Here is an 18,673-nt window from a genome sequence, read left to right on the forward strand (position 1 = left end):
GGCGTGTCCTTCAGGGAGGCCCCTCCTCCAGAGATGGATGCCACACCCCCTCTTCCCAACACCTGAATCTTTCCTCCCAAACCCATCTTCTCTTCTCCTAGGACGTGGGAATCCAGGCCCCTACCTCTCTCCTCATATTTGGACTCAGGAATCCGTGCCCCCAGCCCCTGCACCCCCAGGGACCCCGTACCCTGCATCTTGCGCCGGTGAAAGCGAGGGGAGCCCAGGAAGCTGTTGCGGATGGAGTTGAGACGACTCCTCCAGGCGGCTCCCCCGACACCACCACCGGGGCTTGGGGGTGGCGTTGTTCCCGGCGTCCCGGTGGGGCTGGCCCGGGGTGTGTGCAGGGGCGAATGCAAGGGGGTTCCCCCAGAGGAGCGCGGGGAGCCTGGGGGGCCAGGCAGGGGTGTGGAGCGGGCACTCGGGGGCGGGGGCTGCTCCCCGGCGCCCCCACCCCTGGGGCCTCGAGAAGGCAGCGTCTGCGTTTTGGAAGTCGGGGAGCCCCCACCCCGAGCCTCATCTCCAGCCCCGGGCTCAGGCGAGAAGGAAAAGACAGGACTCTGCGAAAGAGTGGAGATGGGTGAGATGGCAGACTACAACTCCCAGGAGGCTCTTGGAGCCTCAGTCTCACATGCTCACAGAGGTGGACACCGATGCACGCTGGAACTTGTAGTCCATTATTTCCGTCTCCCAAACCACATTGTTAAGGGGACAGGGACTTTTTCTATCATGCTCACTGCTCTAAGACCCAGCACAGTGACTGGTCACGGTAGGGACTCACTTAGCTTTTGTTAAATGAATAAATGAACCTCTGACACACTAAAAACCCAATCCTATTGGAGGTGAAATGCCCAATATACTAAAATAAAATACTTAATGCAGCCTTAGGTTTTGGTCCTTTTAGGGACAAAAAGGCAATGCCCCAAGACTTCATGGGAATTGTAGTTCTGCCAATCTTTGCTCCAGTGTTTTCGCCCCCTTATCCCTTGAGTAATCGGGGACCTGGCCTTACCCTTGGGCTGCTCAGAGGGCTGGAGGACAGACCGGTGGAGGCTCCACTGACACTACGAGACCTGTTTCCAGGAGACATTTTTTTTTTTTTTTTTAATCAGTGTGTGGGTTTCATAAGGCTCAGATGTCCTCTCCCTTCCACACTCCTTTCAGATGAGGACATGAGGCCCAGAGAGGGGAGATGACTTGTCCCAACAACACAGCACGGTCGAGGGGCAGCTGGGCTAGAACCCTGAACTCCCACCCCCCCCCACCCGCCACGACTGTGATCCGCTGGAGGGGCGGGGGCTCCCACCTCTGACTGTGCTGGGCCATCTCCAGGGCCCGCCGGGTAGGCACTGGGGAGCCACCGCCCCCAGCATCCGTGATGCTCAGTACTTCCATGGACTTCCGCTCTGGCCGCCGCTTCCCGTGACGGCTCAGCATAGGGGAATCCACACGTTTCCGAGGTGGGTCTGAGGGCGGAGAGAGTTTCAACCTGATCAAAAGACATGTTCGCCCAGCTGCACAAGGCACTCATGCAGATGGGGAAACGGAGGCCCAGAGTGGAGAGTTGTGACAAGGTCACAGGGCAAGTCAGGGGGTCTAAACCCAGAAGCTAAGGGCTTGCAGCCCCTTCCTCCCACCGGAATCCGGGGTCTGGATTCCCAGCCCTGACTGCTCACCAACATCATTCCTGGGAGGCAGGTCCTGATCTTCACAGCTGGGATAGCGCTCCTTCCGATCCAAAAGCAGATAATAGATCATCTTTTCTTGGTTCTCCCTGGCACGCAAGGGGCGTGAGGGGGTAGGAGGAGAATTGGGATCAGAGGTCGGGTCTCCGAGGTCTCACCCCCTCCCCGCAGCTGGGGCTCGGTACACCCAACATCTCTGCCCATGCTTCCATCTTCCTAGGTAGCGGCACGGTTAGTTCCTCCGTGTCGGTGTACATCCTACCCTCACCTTAGTCAGCAATGATAACCGTAGTAGTAATAATAATAATATCGAAGCACTTACTATTTGCAAGCACTACCCACGTGAGGCACTAAGTCTGCGTCAGCACCTGTTGATACTTTTCAGCATCTTTTTTTCCGCTGGCCCTACCGCCCCCTCCTGGTTCCTCGGGGAATAGCTCCACGTGGGACCTTTAAGCCCTGCCCTGTCTAGCGGCCCTGACGCCCGCCCCAGGGAGTCTGCGCGGGTGCGAGGCACAGCTGCGCCCCCTGCTGGCCGTCCGGGGCGCTGCAGCAGCTCGCCGGAGGTGGGCAGGTGGCGCGGGTGTTCGAGGGCGAGGGGGCCTTACTCCTCGCTGCGCAGTTCGCGGTGCAGCCGCTCGCGGTCCCTGAAGCAGCCCAGCGAAGCCATGCTCTCCAGGACGTCGGGGTCCAGCTCTCCGTTTGATGGCAGGCTCCGCATGGCCACCCGGCGGCCTGGGGCTGGCTCCAGACAGGGGTCCGGCTCGTGTTTCCCGCCCCTGGGAGACGGAGAAACGTTACAGGGGGCCGGGCATCCGTGATCGAGCCCACTCCACCCTCTCCTGGGAACCCAGAAATCCGAGTCTCCGGCCCCTCCTCCTTGAGGAACCTTGGCATCCCACCCCCTAGCTGGTGCTTGACATTTGCCCTCCTCCCCACGTCCTCCCGGAACCAGGCACCCAGTTCCCCATACTCACAGGTACCAGGGATGTTTCTGAATTTGCTCCAGCTGTGAAGAGGGTGGGTCGTAGAAAAGCACCAGTGAGGTCGAAAGTTGATGACGTGGCATTGGGGGGTCCCTGACGATGCCCCCTCCTCTCCACCGGGGTCAGGATGACTTTGGTCTCCCCTAGTGGCAACTGAGTGCCTTGACCCACAACTACTGCCTGGGGCATGCATCCTTCCCGCGGTGGGGGACCTTCCCAGCTTGGAGCGGCAGGTTGGGCAGACCCTGGCTCATTCCACGACCCAACCCTCCCCCCCCCCCCCCCCACGGCCAAGCTGACAGGCAGGTCCTGGAAAGCCATCTTTATGGGCCCCCTAGGGATTCTGTCCTCATGACCCACCATCCCTCCCCCTGCCCCCCCAACTCACACTGAGCCTTTTCTCAGGCTCCACTTCGATCATCCCTCTCAGGAGGCTCTGGCAGTCTGGAGGAATGAAGTGGGGCATGTGGAAGACGCCCCTTTTCACCTTCTCCAGCAGCTGGCGGAGATTGTCGTCATCAAAGGGCAGAGCCCCCTGAGTGAGAAATGACAGGACCCCTTACGGAGCTTACCATGTACCAGGTAAGAGCCTAAGTGCTCCACAGACGGACATATTTAGTCCTTACCACAGGCCTCGGGAAGTAGGAAACTGTTAGTACCCCACTTTACAGGTGGGGAGGCTGAGGCACGGAGTGGTCCAGCAACTCGCCTGGGGCCTCTGAGCTGGTAATGGACAGTCAGGCTCCAGTGCTTAAGAGGCTGGGGTTGCATCTTAAGAACAGGTTTCTCCCCAGACCAGTTTCAGATGCGGTCACACTCATTCATTCACTCAACAAAAGGTGAGCATCCATTACGGGTCAGGGATCTAGTAACCGACAGAATGAGCCCTCGCTCTCTGGGACCGTGAGATGCCGGCGAGTGGACGCGCATTAGCTGCGATGTCATTCATGATGGATTCAGCACCTGATGGTGCCCCTGCTGCCGCCCGGGTTCCGATGTGGCCACTAGGGCTGGAGCAGGACAAAACCAGATTCCTGTCCTCACGGAGCTTTGTGTAGAACAGTAATTAACAGGCAACGGTTGTTGGTGGGCGAGGCAAACAACACATGGACGGGAATGTGGGTGATGAGGACACAGAACAAGCAGGCAACGCGGGACGTGAGCTGGGTGTAGCCAGGGAGTCGAGGAAGGGGTCGTGGGGGAGGTGACGCTGGACCGAGACTCACAGGGGGTGACAGTGCTGTCCCTGGTGTCAGAGGCCTCTGGACAGAGAATGCCGGGTGTTGGGGTTGGGGAGACTGGGAGAGGGCGCCCCTGAATGCTGGTCTAGGGCCAGGAAGCCTGGATGTGACTCTGCTTGTCGGTCTTGTTCGATGTGTCCCTGTGTTTCTTGTTTGCCTGGTACCTGGACCCTCAACTTCCCAGCATCCAGAACAGTGAGAAGTGCATGTTTGTTGTTTAAGCTGCACGGTCTACTTTTGTTAGAGCAGCCCAAGCGAAGACAGACCTCTTGTTTTATATATATATATATATATATATATATATATATATATATATATATATATACACACACACATATATATGTATATATATGTATATATTAATATATATTTATATAAAATATATATATATATAAATACATGTGTATAATATATAAATATATAAGGGTACCTGGGCGGCTCAGTCAGCTGAATATCCAACTTCGGCTCAGGTCATGATCTCACGGGTTTGTGGGTCCAAGCCCCACATCAGGCTTTATTTATATATATATGTATATGTATATATATATATATATATGGCGTATAGATAGAACTCATGGGCAACAGCATTATAACTCACACTTGAATGAAGCGTATCTAACGCATACATTTTCCTTGATGAGGGACAAAACGGCCTTCTTGCCCTTAGGAACGCAAGATAGCACTTCAACACTACCCTGAGGACCATTTAAAATCCCCAAGAAAAGGGCACCTGGCTGGCTCAGTCAGAGGAGTATGTGGCCCTCGATCTCGGGTTGTGGGTTCGAGTCCCACACTGGGTGTGGAGATTATTTAAAAAAAAAAATAACATAGGGGCGCCTGAGTGGCTTGGTCATCTCACTCTTGATTTTGGCTCAGGTCATGATCTCACGGTTCGTGAGTTCAAGCCCTGAGTTGGGCTCTGAGCTGACAGCACAGAGCCTGCTTGGGATTCTCTGTCTCTGTCTCTCTCTCAAAATAAACAAACTTAAAAAAATAATAATATAAAATAAAATCACCAATAAAAAGCACAAAAAAGCAAATATATTGCACTCAATAAACCACAAAAAGCACAGTTGCTTACGAGATGAGCTGAAATAAGGAAATAAATAAATACATAAAAAGCAGAGGGTGGGTTGCCTCGCGTGTGGTGGGGACTCCAATTTTTCTCTGCTCTGTGCACATCTGAGAATGACCTCAAAAGCACCCAGAGTGTTGATTTTGAGGTCATGGATAAACTGCGGTGAGTGGGCAACTTTGCAATACAGAATTCGTAAGTCGTGAGAATCATCTGTAATAATAATAGTAATGAAGTATGAGTACCAGTAACTATCGAGCACCGCCTAGAACGCTGAGCATACGACACGCTATCGAAACCCTTACAATTCCAGGCACCCTAACCGTCGCCACTGGGCGGGTGAGGAAAGGGGCCCGGAGAGGGACGGTGACTTGCTTGCTCAAGGTGACGGAGCGGGGGTTTGAACTCAGCTGGATGGGCTCCCGCACTGCCAGCTGCAGAGGGGCTGGGGCCTGTAGTGTTGGAGCCTGCCTCTCGGGCGCCTCTCCAGCTTCCCCGGGGGGCCCTGGGCCCCGGAGTGCCCACTCGGCCTCGTTCCCCTCAGTGTCACGGAGCCTCCCTGGTCACATAGGCTAGTGCTTATGACGCCAAACACTGATCCCAGACCTGCCACTTCTCAGCAGTGTGGGCCGGTCACTTCTCTCCGGGGCTGTTGGGAGAGGTCCGGAGGATAACGTGCCTGTGACAGCGCCTCGCATGGAGTGCACCACTAATTCGTCCACACCACACGCGTTCCTGAGGGCCGACCGTGTGCCAACTCAGGTCCCACTCACGAGCCCACGAAATAAGACACACAAAGACAAAAGCCCTGACTTCTGGGAGCCGATGATCTAGAAGGGAAGGGAGACACCCCCTCAAGGAACCGAACGACTAAATGCACGATGGCAACCGAGAATCGCCGGGAAGCCCAGAGCCTACCCTGGAGGATCCGACCTCGTGGGGCGTGGGGGACAGGGGAGGCTTCCTGGAGAAGTGGCAGTTGAATTGAAGCAAAAAGAGAGTCTAAGGGGGCGCCTGGGTGGCTCGGTCGGTTAAGCAGCCGACTTCGGCTCAGGTCATGATCAAGAGGTTCGTGAGTTCGAGTCCCGTGTTGGACACCGGACTGGAGGTGTGGAGCCTACTTGGGATGCTCTCTCTCCCTCTCTCTCCTCTCTCTCTCTCAAAGTAAATAAACAGCACCACCACAAAAGTCTAGGTGTAACCTAGCTGAGCAACGGGACTGGTCGGGATGGGAGAGCGTTCTGGGCAGAGAAGCGCAGGTGTGGAGCTGAGGCGGGAAGAGCCGGGCTGACTGTACGAGCTACTGTCATATTGCGGTGCCCTAGCGCAGCCACCGTCCCGAGCCGTCCAAGGGCTCCCGGCTGCCCTGTCCTTTTCTGGGACACCCGGATTAGCTCGCCATTGTGTGACTGAATGGTTAGCTCTGGGCACAGAGGGGGGTGCTCCAGGATCTTGGTCTGCTGGCTAAGACCTCCCACCTTCCTGATCTCAGTGAAATAGTTGGTACCCCTGAGGGGAGGACGGAACTCGAATGTTCTGGGCTCTAGGTCGTCCTAGAAATGGGGCAGGAGAGGTGAGGGGCACCTTACCACAAGCAGGGCAAAGAGAATGACTCCACAGCTCCACATGTCCGCTCGGCGGCCGTCATACTTCTCCCCCTGCAAAGGAGGACCAGCTGTGACATCGTCTCTCCACCACGTTCCTTCCGCTCCTCCCGCCTCTCCACCCGCTCACTCACCTTAATCACCTCCGGACACGCATAGTGGGGGGACCTGAGGGAGAGAGGCAGTGTGAGCCTCCGGCCGGCTTCTCACCCCCTCCCTGGGACTACAGGGGCCAGGCCCCCACTCACCCACAGCTGGTCTCCAGGAGGCTGTCCCCCACCTGCAGGGACGCCATGCCAAAGTCCGCGATGCGGATGTTGTTTTTCTCATCCAAAAGCAGGTTCTCGGGCTTCAGGTCTCTGTGGCTGAGACAGGCAGGCAGGGGGCGCTCAGATCTCTGCCCTCCTCCTGGGGGCCGAGGCCCAGTTCGCTATCTCTCAGAGGGGGAGACTTCTGCAAAGTCTTATGGACAATTTCAAACACGCTCCAAAGTAGTGAGAAGATACAAGGAAGCCCCATGCACCTGCCCGCCGCTCCCCCTCCCCATTATCAACTCAGGGCAAATCTTCTCTTGCCTATACCCCTACGTACTGTTTCCTTCCTCCGCTGGATTTTTTTTTTAAAGTTTATTTTGTTTATTTTTGAGGGGGGGAGGGGGAGGGGCAGAGAGAGAGGGAGAGAGAGAGAATCCCAAGCTGTCAGTGCACAGCCCGATGCAGGGCTCAGTCCCACGAACTGCGAGATCATGACCTGAGCCGACATTAAGAGTCGGACGCTCGTCCAGCTGAGCCACCCAGGCGCCCCTTCACTGGAGACGCCAGACAGCATATCATTTTATCCGCAAATGCTTGACTATGTATGAAGTGAGATATTTTGAGGTAAGAAGAGTTAACGTTGAGCTATTGAAATACTTCCGTGCTGAACAATAAAAACATTGCCACCCCAAGCCAGTCACTGGTCCCTCGGGAGACACCTGCCCTCTCCCCTGGAGCAAAATCCTTCAAGTTTTAAGAGCTAATGTCTGGGAGGAGATGGGGCCTGAGGACTCTAGAGTTTCGGTGGGAAGCGGTCAGCTCAGTAACTGGGTCATACTCGTTCAGTATGTTGACTATTGCCCCCTAGAGGCCAGTGTTTTTAATGTCAGGGTTTCGACGGGAGGTGTTGACAATTTAAACAGGCTGCCTTTTCATTTCCAAGCTCTACCCCCAACTCTGAGCCCCTCCACCCTGATACCCACCCCAACGCCAATCCCCACCCCAGAGAGGGAGGTGTGCAAACAAAAGAGGCTGAAAGACAACGGAAGGCATCCATTTGCACCTCAATGAATCATTAAAATGTTGCATATTTAATATCCTGTTTTGAAAGCAGAAGAGAGGACAGGACGATCTTTTCACATGGACATTCACAAGCCAAAGCACGAACCTCAACCCTTACTTCAAGTCATAGACAAAAATTAATTTGACATGGATCCCAGGACTAAATGCAAGAGCTATAACTATATAACTTCTCGAAGAAAATGTAGGAGGAAGCCTTAGGGACCTTGAGCTGGACAAAGATTTATAGATAGGACAGAACAAGCATAAACTGTAAAAAAAAAAAAAAATGACAAAATTGGATTTACCAGAATTTAAAGCTTTTGCTTTTCACAAGACATTGCTATAAAAACGCAAAAGAGGGGAACCTGGCTGACTCAGTCGGAAGAGCGAGCACGTGGCTCTTGATCTCAGGGTCATGAGTTCGAGCCCCAAGCTGGATGCAGAGATTACTTCGTTAAATAAAAAAAAAAAAAACCTTAAAAATATATTAATAATGCAAAATCATGTCACAGACTGAGAAAATAATACTCAAAAAATATACAGTTGATAACAGATTTGTCCTTAGGGGTGTCTCAGCTCAGGTCACGATCTCATGGTTGGTAAGATCAAGGCTCGAGTCGGGCTCTGTGCTGACAGTGTGGAGCCTACTTGGGATATTCTCTTTCTCTCTTTCTCTCTCTCTCTCTCTCTCTCTCTCTCTCTCTCTCCCCTCTGCCCCTCCCCCTCTCATACTCACGCACCTTCTCTCTCAAAATAAATGCATAAATAAACGTTTACAAAAAAAGATCTGTGCTTAGAATAAATAATTCTTAAGAGTTATTCCTAGAGCTACCTCTCGTTCCTAGAATAACAGAGTCTTACAACTCAATAATCAAAAGATAACTCAAAAGAAATGGGCAAAGGGTCTGAACAGACATTTTTCCCAAGGAACATAAACAAATGGCCAATAAGCACATGAACAGATGTGCTACATCATTAGTCATGAGGGAACTGCAAACCAAAACCACAATGAGATACCACTCCATATCTACTAGCATACGGCTATAACCAAAAAGTCAAACAGTAATGGGCCGCCTGGGTGGCTCAGTCGGTTAAGCGTCCAGCTCTGGGTTTCAGCTCAGGTCACAGTCTCATGGTTCGGTCTCACGGTTTGTGGGATCGAGCCCTGGGTCGGGGTCTGCACTGACAGTGTGGAGCCTGCTTGCGATTCTCTCCTCTCTCTCTCTCTCTCTCTCTCTCTCTCTCTCTCTCTCTCTCCCTCTCTGCCCCTCGGCTGCTTGTGCTCTCTCTCTCAAAATAAATAAGCTTAAAAAAAAAGTCAAATAGTAGCAAATGTTGGCAAGGAGGTACAGAGACTGGAACCATCATGGACTGCTGGTGGGGCGGAGGGTGTGTTAAAGGGCGCAGCCGCTTTGGAAAATCATCTGGTACTTCCTCAAAAGGCCAAGCAGAGTTCCCATATGACCAGACAGTTCAACCCCCGGGTACGTACCTGAGAACCGAAAACACGGGTACACACAAAACTAGCACGTGAATATTCACATGTCCCTATTACTTATAATGGCCAAAAAGGAGAAACAGGGGCGCCTGGGTGGCTCAGTCGGTTTAGTGTCCGACTTCGGCTCAGATCATGATCTCATGGTTTGTGGGTTCGAGTCCTGCCTCGGGCTCTGTGCTGACAGCTCAGAGCCTGGTGCCTACTTCCTTTTCTGTGTCTCCCCCTCTTTCTCTGCCCCTCCCCTGCTCATGCCCTGTCTCTCTCTCTGCCCCTCCCCTGCTCATGCCCTGTCTCTCTCTCTCTTGAAAATAATCAACATTTAAAAATGGAGAAACAACCAAAGTGTCCATCAACTGTCAAATGGATAAACAAGATAAGGCATATCCACGCGATGGAATATTTATCAGCCACAAAAAGGAACGAAGTACTGACATGCTACAACATGGACGAACCCCGAAAACATTTTGCTCCGTGAAAGAAACCAGACACAGAGGGCCACATGCAGTATGAGTCCGTCTGTACGATATGTCCAGAATGCGCCAATCCGTGGAGACACAAAGCAGACTGGTGGTTGTCAGAGGCTGCGGGCAGGGGCGGTGGATGGGTAACGGCTTAATGGGTACGAGGTGATGATGTTGGGGGTGATGAAAATGTTCCAAAATTACATAGCAGCAACGCACAGCACTGACTATACTACAAACCACCGAATGTGTACTTTAAAGGGGCGAATTTTATGATACGTGAGTTATAGCTCAGTTTTTTTTAAAGGGATAAAGATTTATGTCGGGGCCGCACCACACTGGCTTCCCCTCAGCTGCCATGTGCTTCCAGGGCCTGCCTCGTGGGCAGTGCTCCTCCCGGCCTCCCCTCACGCTGCCCCCTCACCAGATGGAGTAGCTATGGCAGAAGTCCAGCGCCGATACTATCTGGCGGAAGAACTTCCGGGCCTCCTTGGGTGTCAGTCTCCCCTTCTTTACCAGGTAGTCAAACAGCTCACCTCCAGAGACGTGCTCTAGAACCAGGTACCTGGGGGACGTGGAGGGGGCAGAGGGCTGGAAGGGGCATGTGGAGGACCAAAGAGCCTGGTCTTCCTCTTTCAAAAGCCCTTGGACCCCAGCACAAGACCTCAATCCCACTGGCCCCTGACAGCAGAGAACCCCAATTCCCATGAGTCCCTGGGAGGGGAGAGACTCCAATTCCCATGAGTCTCCGGGAGGGGGTGGGACTCCAATTCCCATAAGTCCCCGGGAGGCGGGGGGGGGGGCGGGGGGGAGAGATTCCAATTCCCATGAGTTCCTGGGAGGGGGAGAGACTCCAATTCCCATGAGTCCCTGGGAGGAGGAGACTCCAATTCCCATGATTCCCCGGGGGGAGGAGGAGACTCCAGTTTCAATGAGCCCCTGGGCAAAAGAGACTCCAATACCCCTCAGCCTTTGGGAATCCAAAACTCAATTCCAGAATCCTATGTCAACTTTAGGAGTATAGTACTTTGACTCCTAGTTATTTCAGGAGATAAGGCAACCCTGTTAGCACCTGGAGGACAGAAACACCCCAATTCTCACAAGACCCTGGGAAATAAAGACACCTCCCTCCCTCACTCCCATTAGCTTCTGGAAAGCCAAGCCTCTCATTCTTATAAGCCTCTGGGATGAAGAAACTCGAATTCTCAATAATGCCTGGCAATAAATGATTGTAGTGTGCACCAATCTAAGTCAAAGTCTGTGAGGTAAAAGACTACAACTCCCATAAGCTCTAAAGGGGTTTAAAACTCCCAACTCCCATAAGCCTCTGAGACATAGACTCCTAATTCCCATCAGCAACTGGATCCTTAAGACTCCAAATCCCATCAGGCTCCAGGAGGTTAAAACTCTGATTCCCATCAACCACTGGAAACAAAGGCTCAATTTCTTGGAAGGCTGATAATCCTCTGTGAAGCCCAAACTCCCATGGCCCCCCCCCTCTCCCTACCTAGGTGGTGGGGTGGGAGTGACATCTCCACCAGCTGGTGACAAAGCCCCTCCCTGCTGCCACACCTGGGGAAGCCTGAAGATTACAATTCCCATGAGCACGTGGGGCCCAGCAGCGTACTGCCTGGGGAAACCAGCCCCAGCATCTGATGGGTATTGGAGACAGTTCATCCTGAGGACTGCATGGTGGGGGCGGGGGTCTGTCCCCTCTCCCGCTGCCCAGCCCAGCTGTCCCTTGGGTCACCAGAGTCCAGACAAAGGCCTATTGTCTGTACCCTGGACAGCTGGACTCCACTCCCATGTTCCTGGGGGGTAATCAACTTTGAGATACAGACTAGGAAATCGTAAGACAGCCGTTGTTGGGGTGTCCATCGTAGCACCCAGAGTTATGTGCGGGGAAGGGGGGGTTCCAATGCTCCAGAGTGGGGGTTTAGGAAGAGGCAGGATTCACTGAGCCTGAGGCTTTGTTAAGCCCTGTTGCCTCAGCAGATGGAACTGGGGTGGGGAGCTGCTCTTAACAAGGTGGACCTCCTTGAGGACATCCAGGTTATCTAGTAGAGAGTGTTCCCTGTGGTGCAGGGTGGGGGGTACCGGGGCTGGGGAAGAAGGGGCAGGATGGGCCTCTGTCCCCCCACTCAGGATGGCTCACGCTTAACTGTCCTGTTGCTGAAGCACATTGGTCCTTAGCGTCAGGCCAGGTCAGGCCAGTCAGCCTGGGAACAGGAGGATTATGTGCGAGCATGCGTGTGTGTGTGTGTGTGTGTGTGTGTGTGTGTGTGTTCTGTGCAGTAGGGAAGGGACTGACTGGGCCTTCAGAGGCCCAGCCAGGAGAGCTTAAGTTTCCACAGGCCTCTTCAGGCCTTCTTTCCAGAAAGGTCCCACCCTAGGAACTTGGAGTGGGGGGTGCATAGGGGGGCTGGGTGTCTATAAATACCTACAAATATTTCTTGTTCTCGTAGACATCATGCAGCTTGAGGACGTGTGGGTGTTCAATGAGCTTCAGGATGGCGATCTCCCTCTCCACCTGGGGGACGGCAGGGTGGTCAGCATGGCCTCCCTCCCTCCCCTCAGCCCCAAAGGGACGCCCTCCCTCAGCACACACACACCTTCATCAGCACCGACTCGGACAGCTTCTCTCGGTTCACGATCTTGATGGCAACCTTCTGGCCCGTGATGCAGTGGACCCCGAGTTTAACCAGCCCTGGGGAAGCAGGATTGAAAATGTGGAGTGTGTTCAGAGAGCACTCTCACCGCTTCTGGCTCCTCAGTCCTCCTTGCCACCCCCTTTCCTCCTCCTTTTCCTGCTGGCTGCAGTGGCCTGAATCACCCTGACCTGAGTCCCTGAGGGCTCTGACAGCTGTCATTCCCACAAAACGCACTCTTCTTCCTGCTGCCCATAGACATTGACATTCTGTTCTGTCCATTCTTCTTTTTTTTTCCCCTTAAGTCATCTCTACACCCAACGTGGGGCTCGAACTCACAACCCCGAGATCAAGAGTCGCATGCCCCACTGACTGAGCCAGCCAGGTGCCCCTGTTTTGTCCCCTTTGGTTGTCCACCACCTCCACAGCCGACCCCGGTTCTCACCCCATTCTCTGTCCTTCTGATGTGCCCCCTGAAGTCCGTCTCTCCACAGAATCTCTCCTCACTGTGTCTCCATAGCTTTGTCTCCCCTGCTGCCTCCTTCAACCTCTGTCTCCCTCTAAACCCATCTTTTCCTTGAATTCTCTGCCCTTCAATCATCTGGAGACTCCAGGTCTCCCAGGGAATATACTTTCACGTTTGCCCCCTTCCCAGACCATTCTCCTCCACCTCCTTCCAAACCCTGACCTTTTTTTAATCCTCTTTTTGGGTCTGTTTTTAATAGCAGCTGTAGCTGGGAGCATGCAAGAGTATGCCCACTCCCCAGGGGTAAGCCCCAAAGCCACAGACCCTGGAGTCTGGGTCCCCAGCCCCTCCTCCCTCAGACCCACCCAGCTCCTCCTCCCTCAGACCCAGGAGTCCTGCCCCAGCCCCCTCCTACCTCAGATCCAGGAGTCCAGACCCCCACCCCCTCCTCCCTCAAACCCACCCAGCTCCTCTTCCCTCAGACCCAGGAGTCCAGGCCCCCAGCCCCTCCTCCCTCAGACCCAGGAGTCCAGGCCCCCAGCCCCTCCTCCCTCAAACCCACCAGCTCCTCTTCCCTCAGACCCAGGAGTCCTGCCCCCAGCCCCTCCTCCCTCAAACCCACCCAGCTCCTCTTCCCTCAGACCCAGGAGTCCAGGCCCCCAGCCCCTCCTCCCTCAGACCCAGGAGTCCAGGCCCCCAGCCCCTCCTCCCTCAGACCCAGGAGTCCAGGCCCCCAGCCCCTCCTCCCTCAAACCCACCAGCTCCTCTTCCCTCAGACCCAGGAGTCCTGCCCCCAGCCCCTCCTCCCTCAAACCCACCCAGCTCCTCTTCCCTCAGACCCAGAAGTCCTGCCCCCAGCCCCTCCTCCCTCAGACCCAGCAGTCTAAGACCATGTCCCCTTCCTCCCCCATAACTCAGGAACTCAGGTCAGTGACACCTTCACACTCTTACCGCTAGGCTCTTGGGGTCTGAGCCTCTACTTCCCTCATGCCCCCGCCCTCGGCTTCACAGAGACCCTGGGCCCACCAATGCCTAGGACACAGGTGTGCGGCTCCTGCCTCACAACCCCCTACCCTCCACCTGGCAAGAAAGAGGCTACAGCTGGGGCCAGTGTTTAGCAACAGCAAAGGATGCCCTCCCCCCCCCCCCCCCCCCCATTCCACAACCACTCCTGGGAGCTATGCTCTTGGATCCACCTTTCTACCTCTCCATCCTGTTGCCCACACTGAGCCGGCATGCCAGAGAAGGGGGAGAAGGCTGCAGGCCCCATCACCCTAGCCTCACCGCTGGTCACCCAGACAGCCTGCCAGGAGAGCGCGAGGCCCTCCGGATCCAGAGCGGTGCAGAGGGAAGCGGCTGTCCAGGGCGCACCCCCATCCCGTGGCCGGACTGCAGCAAGGACCTCGGCTCCCGTTGCCGGCCGGTCCGCTGCCGCAGGCCGGCCTCCCTTCCCCACCTGGAGCCCCTCCAACCTCTGCCCACCATGAGGTGGGAGCCTTAGGGCCCCGCACCTCACCCCCCCCCCCCCCCCCGGAGTCCAAGCCCCCAGCCCCCTCCATCCTGGGGACCCAGCAGACTGGAGCCCAAGTGCCCTCTCTGTGAGGGACCCTCACAGAGGGCGATCAGCCCCTGCCCTTTGAATACCCAGGAGTCCCGCCCTCTGCCCCCCAGCTGTCCTGCCCCCGCCCTAGGTGTCCCCTCCCCTGGCTCACCTGTCTGTCCTTTGCCCAGCGTCTTCTCCAGCCGATAGGGGCCCACATATTGGGCGTGCTGGGGTGGGTGTGGGTGTGGGTGCGGGAGGTGGTAGGCGGGGGAGCCCCCGCCCCCCTCCTTGGCCCCGGACGACATGGTGCCCTTGGTCCCGGCCCGACCGGCCCCCCGGCCGCCCCCCCGGCGGCAGGTCGCCCCGTCCCTCCGGTGGGGGCCGGCGACAGCTCCGTCCCGGCCCCCCCGGCTGCTCCCCACCTCTCCGGGGGTCCCCAGGGGGCTGGGCTGGGCCCCCCCAATCGGCGGGCCGCGGAGCTGGGGGAGGGGGGGCTGGCCCGGGGGGGTCAGGCCCCGGGAGTCAGCATGGCCCGGGGGGGGCTGAGCGGCCCCCCCTCCCCAGCCCGTCCCTGGCCGGCCCCCCCCTTCCTGCGCCTCCCCCCGCCGGGGGGGTCTGAGGTGCGGGCCGGCGGATGCTGCAGGCCGAGGTCCCCCCCGCCCCCCCACGCGCCCTCTCTCCTCCGCCTCCTCCTCCTCTCCGCCTCCCCCCGCCACCTCGTCCTTTCTCTCCGGCACGCTGACATCACCATCCGGGGACTCCGGGCCCTTCCCCAAAGTTAACCCTTTCGGAGGGGGGAGGGGGAGCGGGGGCAGGGGGCGGGCCTGGGAGCCGGAGGGACGGAGAGGAGGGATGCAGGGATGCAGGAGGGGAGAGGGTGGAGGCCAGGCGAGGGAGAGACGTGCGGAGCAAAGAGACCGGGGCCGAGACGGGGCTACACAAAAGGAGATGAAGTCGGGCACAGAGGCAGACGGCGAGAGAGATGCGGACCAGCAGACCGGCTGGCGCGAGGCAGGGACAGGGGCAGAGCCCGGGGAGTCCGACGCGGAGAGGCAGAGACTGGGGGAAAAGAGGGAGAGAGTCGGCCGGGGAGACGGAGACAGATGTGCAGAAACGCAGATGTGATGGAGAAGGGGAGAGGGGATGAGGGGGAGAGACAGCGACACAGAACCAGGGAGAGGCACAGGTGAGGGGAAGAGACAGGGAGGTGAGGGGGAGAAATAGGGAGGAACAGAGAGACAGAGACAGAGGGAGGGGAGGATGTAGAGGCGAGGCCCAGGGAGAAGAAGGGCAGCCAGAAAGATGAAGGGTCAGAGCGCAGGAGGGAAGTGGGAGAGACAGGTGGACGGGGATGAGGCGGCAGGTAAAAGAACAGACAGGTGGAGGGACAGAGACCGAGACGAAGAAAGACTGAGCTATGGAGAGGGACAAAGAAGGAGAGAGCTGGAAACCGGAAAAGAACCGTGGGGGCCCTACAGGGGGGAGGGCTACGTGCTGGGGAAGACGGGGGGCACAGAAAGAGGGAGACAAGCAGAGAGAGGGAAAGAATAATTTGGGGGTTGCCGAACCAGGCCCCCAAGCCTGCCCACCCAGGCCTTCTTCTCCCTCTAGTATCAGGGCCCCATATCCACCCACAGCCCAGGTGCACCTTCTCAGATTTTCTTGGTTCCATTCTCCCTTTTAGGATCCTCAGTACTCCACAAAGAAACTTCCAGAACCCCCTCAGGTCCCTGTGTATGTTTTGAGACCCCTGAATATTCTTTGTGCCCACCATAGGGTCCCCTCAGTCTTCATGTGGGCCTCCATACAATTCTACATGCCCACTATAGGACATCCACGGATCTGTGCTCAGGTAGATCTCCACATAATCCAGGACTCCTGTATCAGGTACCCAAAGGTGTTAGACACCCGTTTAGTCCCCAAGTCCCCTATAAAGTGGACCCAAGAGCTTCTAGTCTCCTAGACAACTGCCTTCATTCTGTAAACCTTTAACACCAAATCTGAATGCTGGCCCCGTCCACATGGTGAGGGGACACCAGGGAACCACACCAACAAAGATCTTTGCCCCGTGGAGCTTCCACGGCAGTGGACACAGCAGGTGATAAACGAGATAAGCGAAGTGTATGTTTTGACAGTCAAGTCTCTGGAGACAAGTGCCGAGGAGCAGATGAGGGGTGCAGGAAGTGTTTGTTGGGTGGAGTAGGATTTTTTAAGCGGTGCCAAGAAAGACTTCTCCAGTGAGGGAACACTGAAGGAAAATGAAGGTCAGAGCTGTGTGGACAAAGTAACTTCCACGCAGGGGACAGCAAGTGCAAAGGCCCTATGGTGCATGGTGGGAACCTCGAAGGGTCAGTGTGGCTGCAGGAGCAAGAGAGGGGGAGAGACAGAAAATGAGGTGAGGAGGCAGATCATACAGGACCCTATTAGAAGCAGGGTGACCATATGCCTGGTATTCTGTAATTATCGTCATCACCATCATTATTTGGTATTCTGTAATTATTAATGAGGTCTGTTTGCACTCTGAAGTCTCGCTATGCATTGAAAATTGTATGATCACCCTACTCATAAGGTCATCATAAGGACTATGGCTTTTGTAGGGTACCTGGGGAGTTTTCCTGTAGGCCAGCATTATATTATACGTATATTAACATACACATCGTTATGTATAATTACACGTATTTACATAGGTTGTATGGTACCATGCATAGTAACGTATTGTAAATACTATAAATCAACTTGTACATGGGTATATCTAAGGATGGTAGGCTGAATAACAGCCCCCAGAGATGCCCACATCCTAATTTCCCAGAACCTGGGCCTATGTCACCTTATGTAGCAAAAGAGACTTTGCAGATGTGACTGAGTTGAAGATCTGGAGATGGGCAGATGATCCTGGTTATCTGGGTGGGCCCTGTAGGTAATCGCAAGGATCCTTATGAAAGGGTGGCAGGGGACGGTCAGAGTCGGAGGAGATGGGACCAAGACAGCAGAAGCCAATGTGATGTAGCCACAATCCAAGGAATGTGGGTGGTCTCTGGAAGACAGAAAAGGCAGGCAGCAGATTTTCTCCTAGACCTTCGAGAAGGAACACAGTCCTGCTGCTACCTTGATTCTAACTGAGTAAGAACCATTTTGGACATCAGACCACCAGAACTGTAAGATAATAAATCTGTGTTGTGTTAAGCCACCACATTTTTCGTAATTGATTTTTTAAATGTTTATTTTTTTGAGAGAGAGAGAAAGAGCGTGAGTGGGGGAGGGGCAGAAAGAAAGGGAGAGAGAGAGTGACTCCATCACTGTCAGCGCAGAGCCCTATGCAGGGCTTGACGCAGGGATCCCCGAAGGGCTCCATCACACGAATTGAAGAGTCCATGCTTAACCGACTGAGGCACCCAGGCGCTTCTTTCATAATTTGTTAAAGGCAGCAATAGAAAGACATACAATAGCGTACAGGGCGTGAGGGTAGGGGTAGGAGCCCAGACCCCTGATAGCTATTTTGCTCAGTGCTACAAACACCGCCCGCGGGTGTCCAGGGCTTTTACGTTGTCTCTCCAACTCTGTCCCAAATACAACCTCGCACACTCCTGGCGCAGCAGGATGTGCAATCCGTGTGCGACTGTGGCCGCCACCTGAGCTGAGTGCAACCTTCTCCTAGCGGGGCAGGGCGGGGCCCCTAATGGAAGACTAGAACCAGGGGTTAAGCCCAGCTCGAGGCAAATAGCTCTACAGACCGGGCATATTCCCAGACCCGGGCCCCACACATGGCGCACAGAACTGGCAAGCCTCCCGAACCACCTAGTCCGAGCATTTTGCTTTGGTTGCGGCCTTCAGGAATCCCCCCTTCCTGTGCACCCGGCAGGACCCAGGGAAGATTCCAAGAGGCAGAGGCTGGGTGATAATAGGTGTCCGCAGGCGCTGCAGCGGGAACGAGGGAGCCCCCTTTGACGACTGGGGAAACTGAGGCCAGGAGTGGGGTGGAATGGGCCAAAGGCTGCTTACATCAAATATTAGGGGTGAGAACCTAGGGCTCCAGTAAAAGATGCAGCAGGTGTCTAGGTGCAGGGGAAAAGGCCCTAGGCTGAGGGACCTGCCCAACCTGCAAGTAGGGGGTGGGGCCTAACGGGGAGCGGCCAGCTCACCGGCACGCGGC

The 18,673-nt window shown here is 55.4% G+C and overlaps 1 protein-coding gene across 3 annotated transcripts in view; it reads right to left on the reverse strand.

Moving 5' to 3' along the window:
- The window catches only part of BRSK1 (BR serine/threonine kinase 1), a 19,080-nt gene extending 3,862 nt beyond the window's left edge, over positions 1 to 15,218 (reverse strand). The window contains exons 1-14 of one of the 3 annotated variants that reach the window (XM_078439280.2): positions 14,693 to 15,218; positions 12,479 to 12,573; positions 12,311 to 12,396; positions 10,291 to 10,431; positions 6,840 to 6,956; positions 6,726 to 6,759; positions 6,577 to 6,645; positions 3,060 to 3,206; positions 2,663 to 2,694; positions 2,294 to 2,464; positions 1,677 to 1,774; positions 1,307 to 1,466; positions 1,013 to 1,073; positions 191 to 560 (exon numbers count right to left, since the gene is read on the reverse strand). In XM_078439280.2, the coding sequence (XP_078295406.1) occupies positions 191 to 560; positions 1,013 to 1,073; positions 1,307 to 1,466; positions 1,677 to 1,774; positions 2,294 to 2,464; positions 2,663 to 2,694; positions 3,060 to 3,206; positions 6,577 to 6,645; positions 6,726 to 6,759; positions 6,840 to 6,956; positions 10,291 to 10,431; positions 12,311 to 12,396; positions 12,479 to 12,573; positions 14,693 to 14,828 (1,717 nt within the window). In that variant the 5' untranslated portion in view covers positions 14,829 to 15,218. Of the gene's footprint in view, positions 1 to 190; positions 561 to 1,012; positions 1,074 to 1,306; positions 1,467 to 1,676; positions 1,775 to 2,293; positions 2,465 to 2,662; positions 2,695 to 3,059; positions 3,207 to 6,576; positions 6,646 to 6,725; positions 6,760 to 6,839; positions 6,957 to 10,290; positions 10,432 to 12,306; positions 12,397 to 12,478; positions 12,574 to 12,959; positions 13,190 to 14,692 lie in introns of those variants that run through there. The other 2 variants (XM_078439282.2, XM_078439281.2) reach the window with 2 other exon arrangements.
- Positions 15,219 to 18,673: the final 3,455 nt, after the last annotated feature.

Source organism: Panthera onca, chromosome E2 (genome assembly GCF_046562875.1).
Source record: "Panthera onca isolate mPanOnc1 chromosome E2, mPanOnc1 haplotype 2, whole genome shotgun sequence".
In the NCBI taxonomy this organism is placed as follows: domain Eukaryota; kingdom Metazoa; phylum Chordata; class Mammalia; order Carnivora; family Felidae; genus Panthera; species Panthera onca.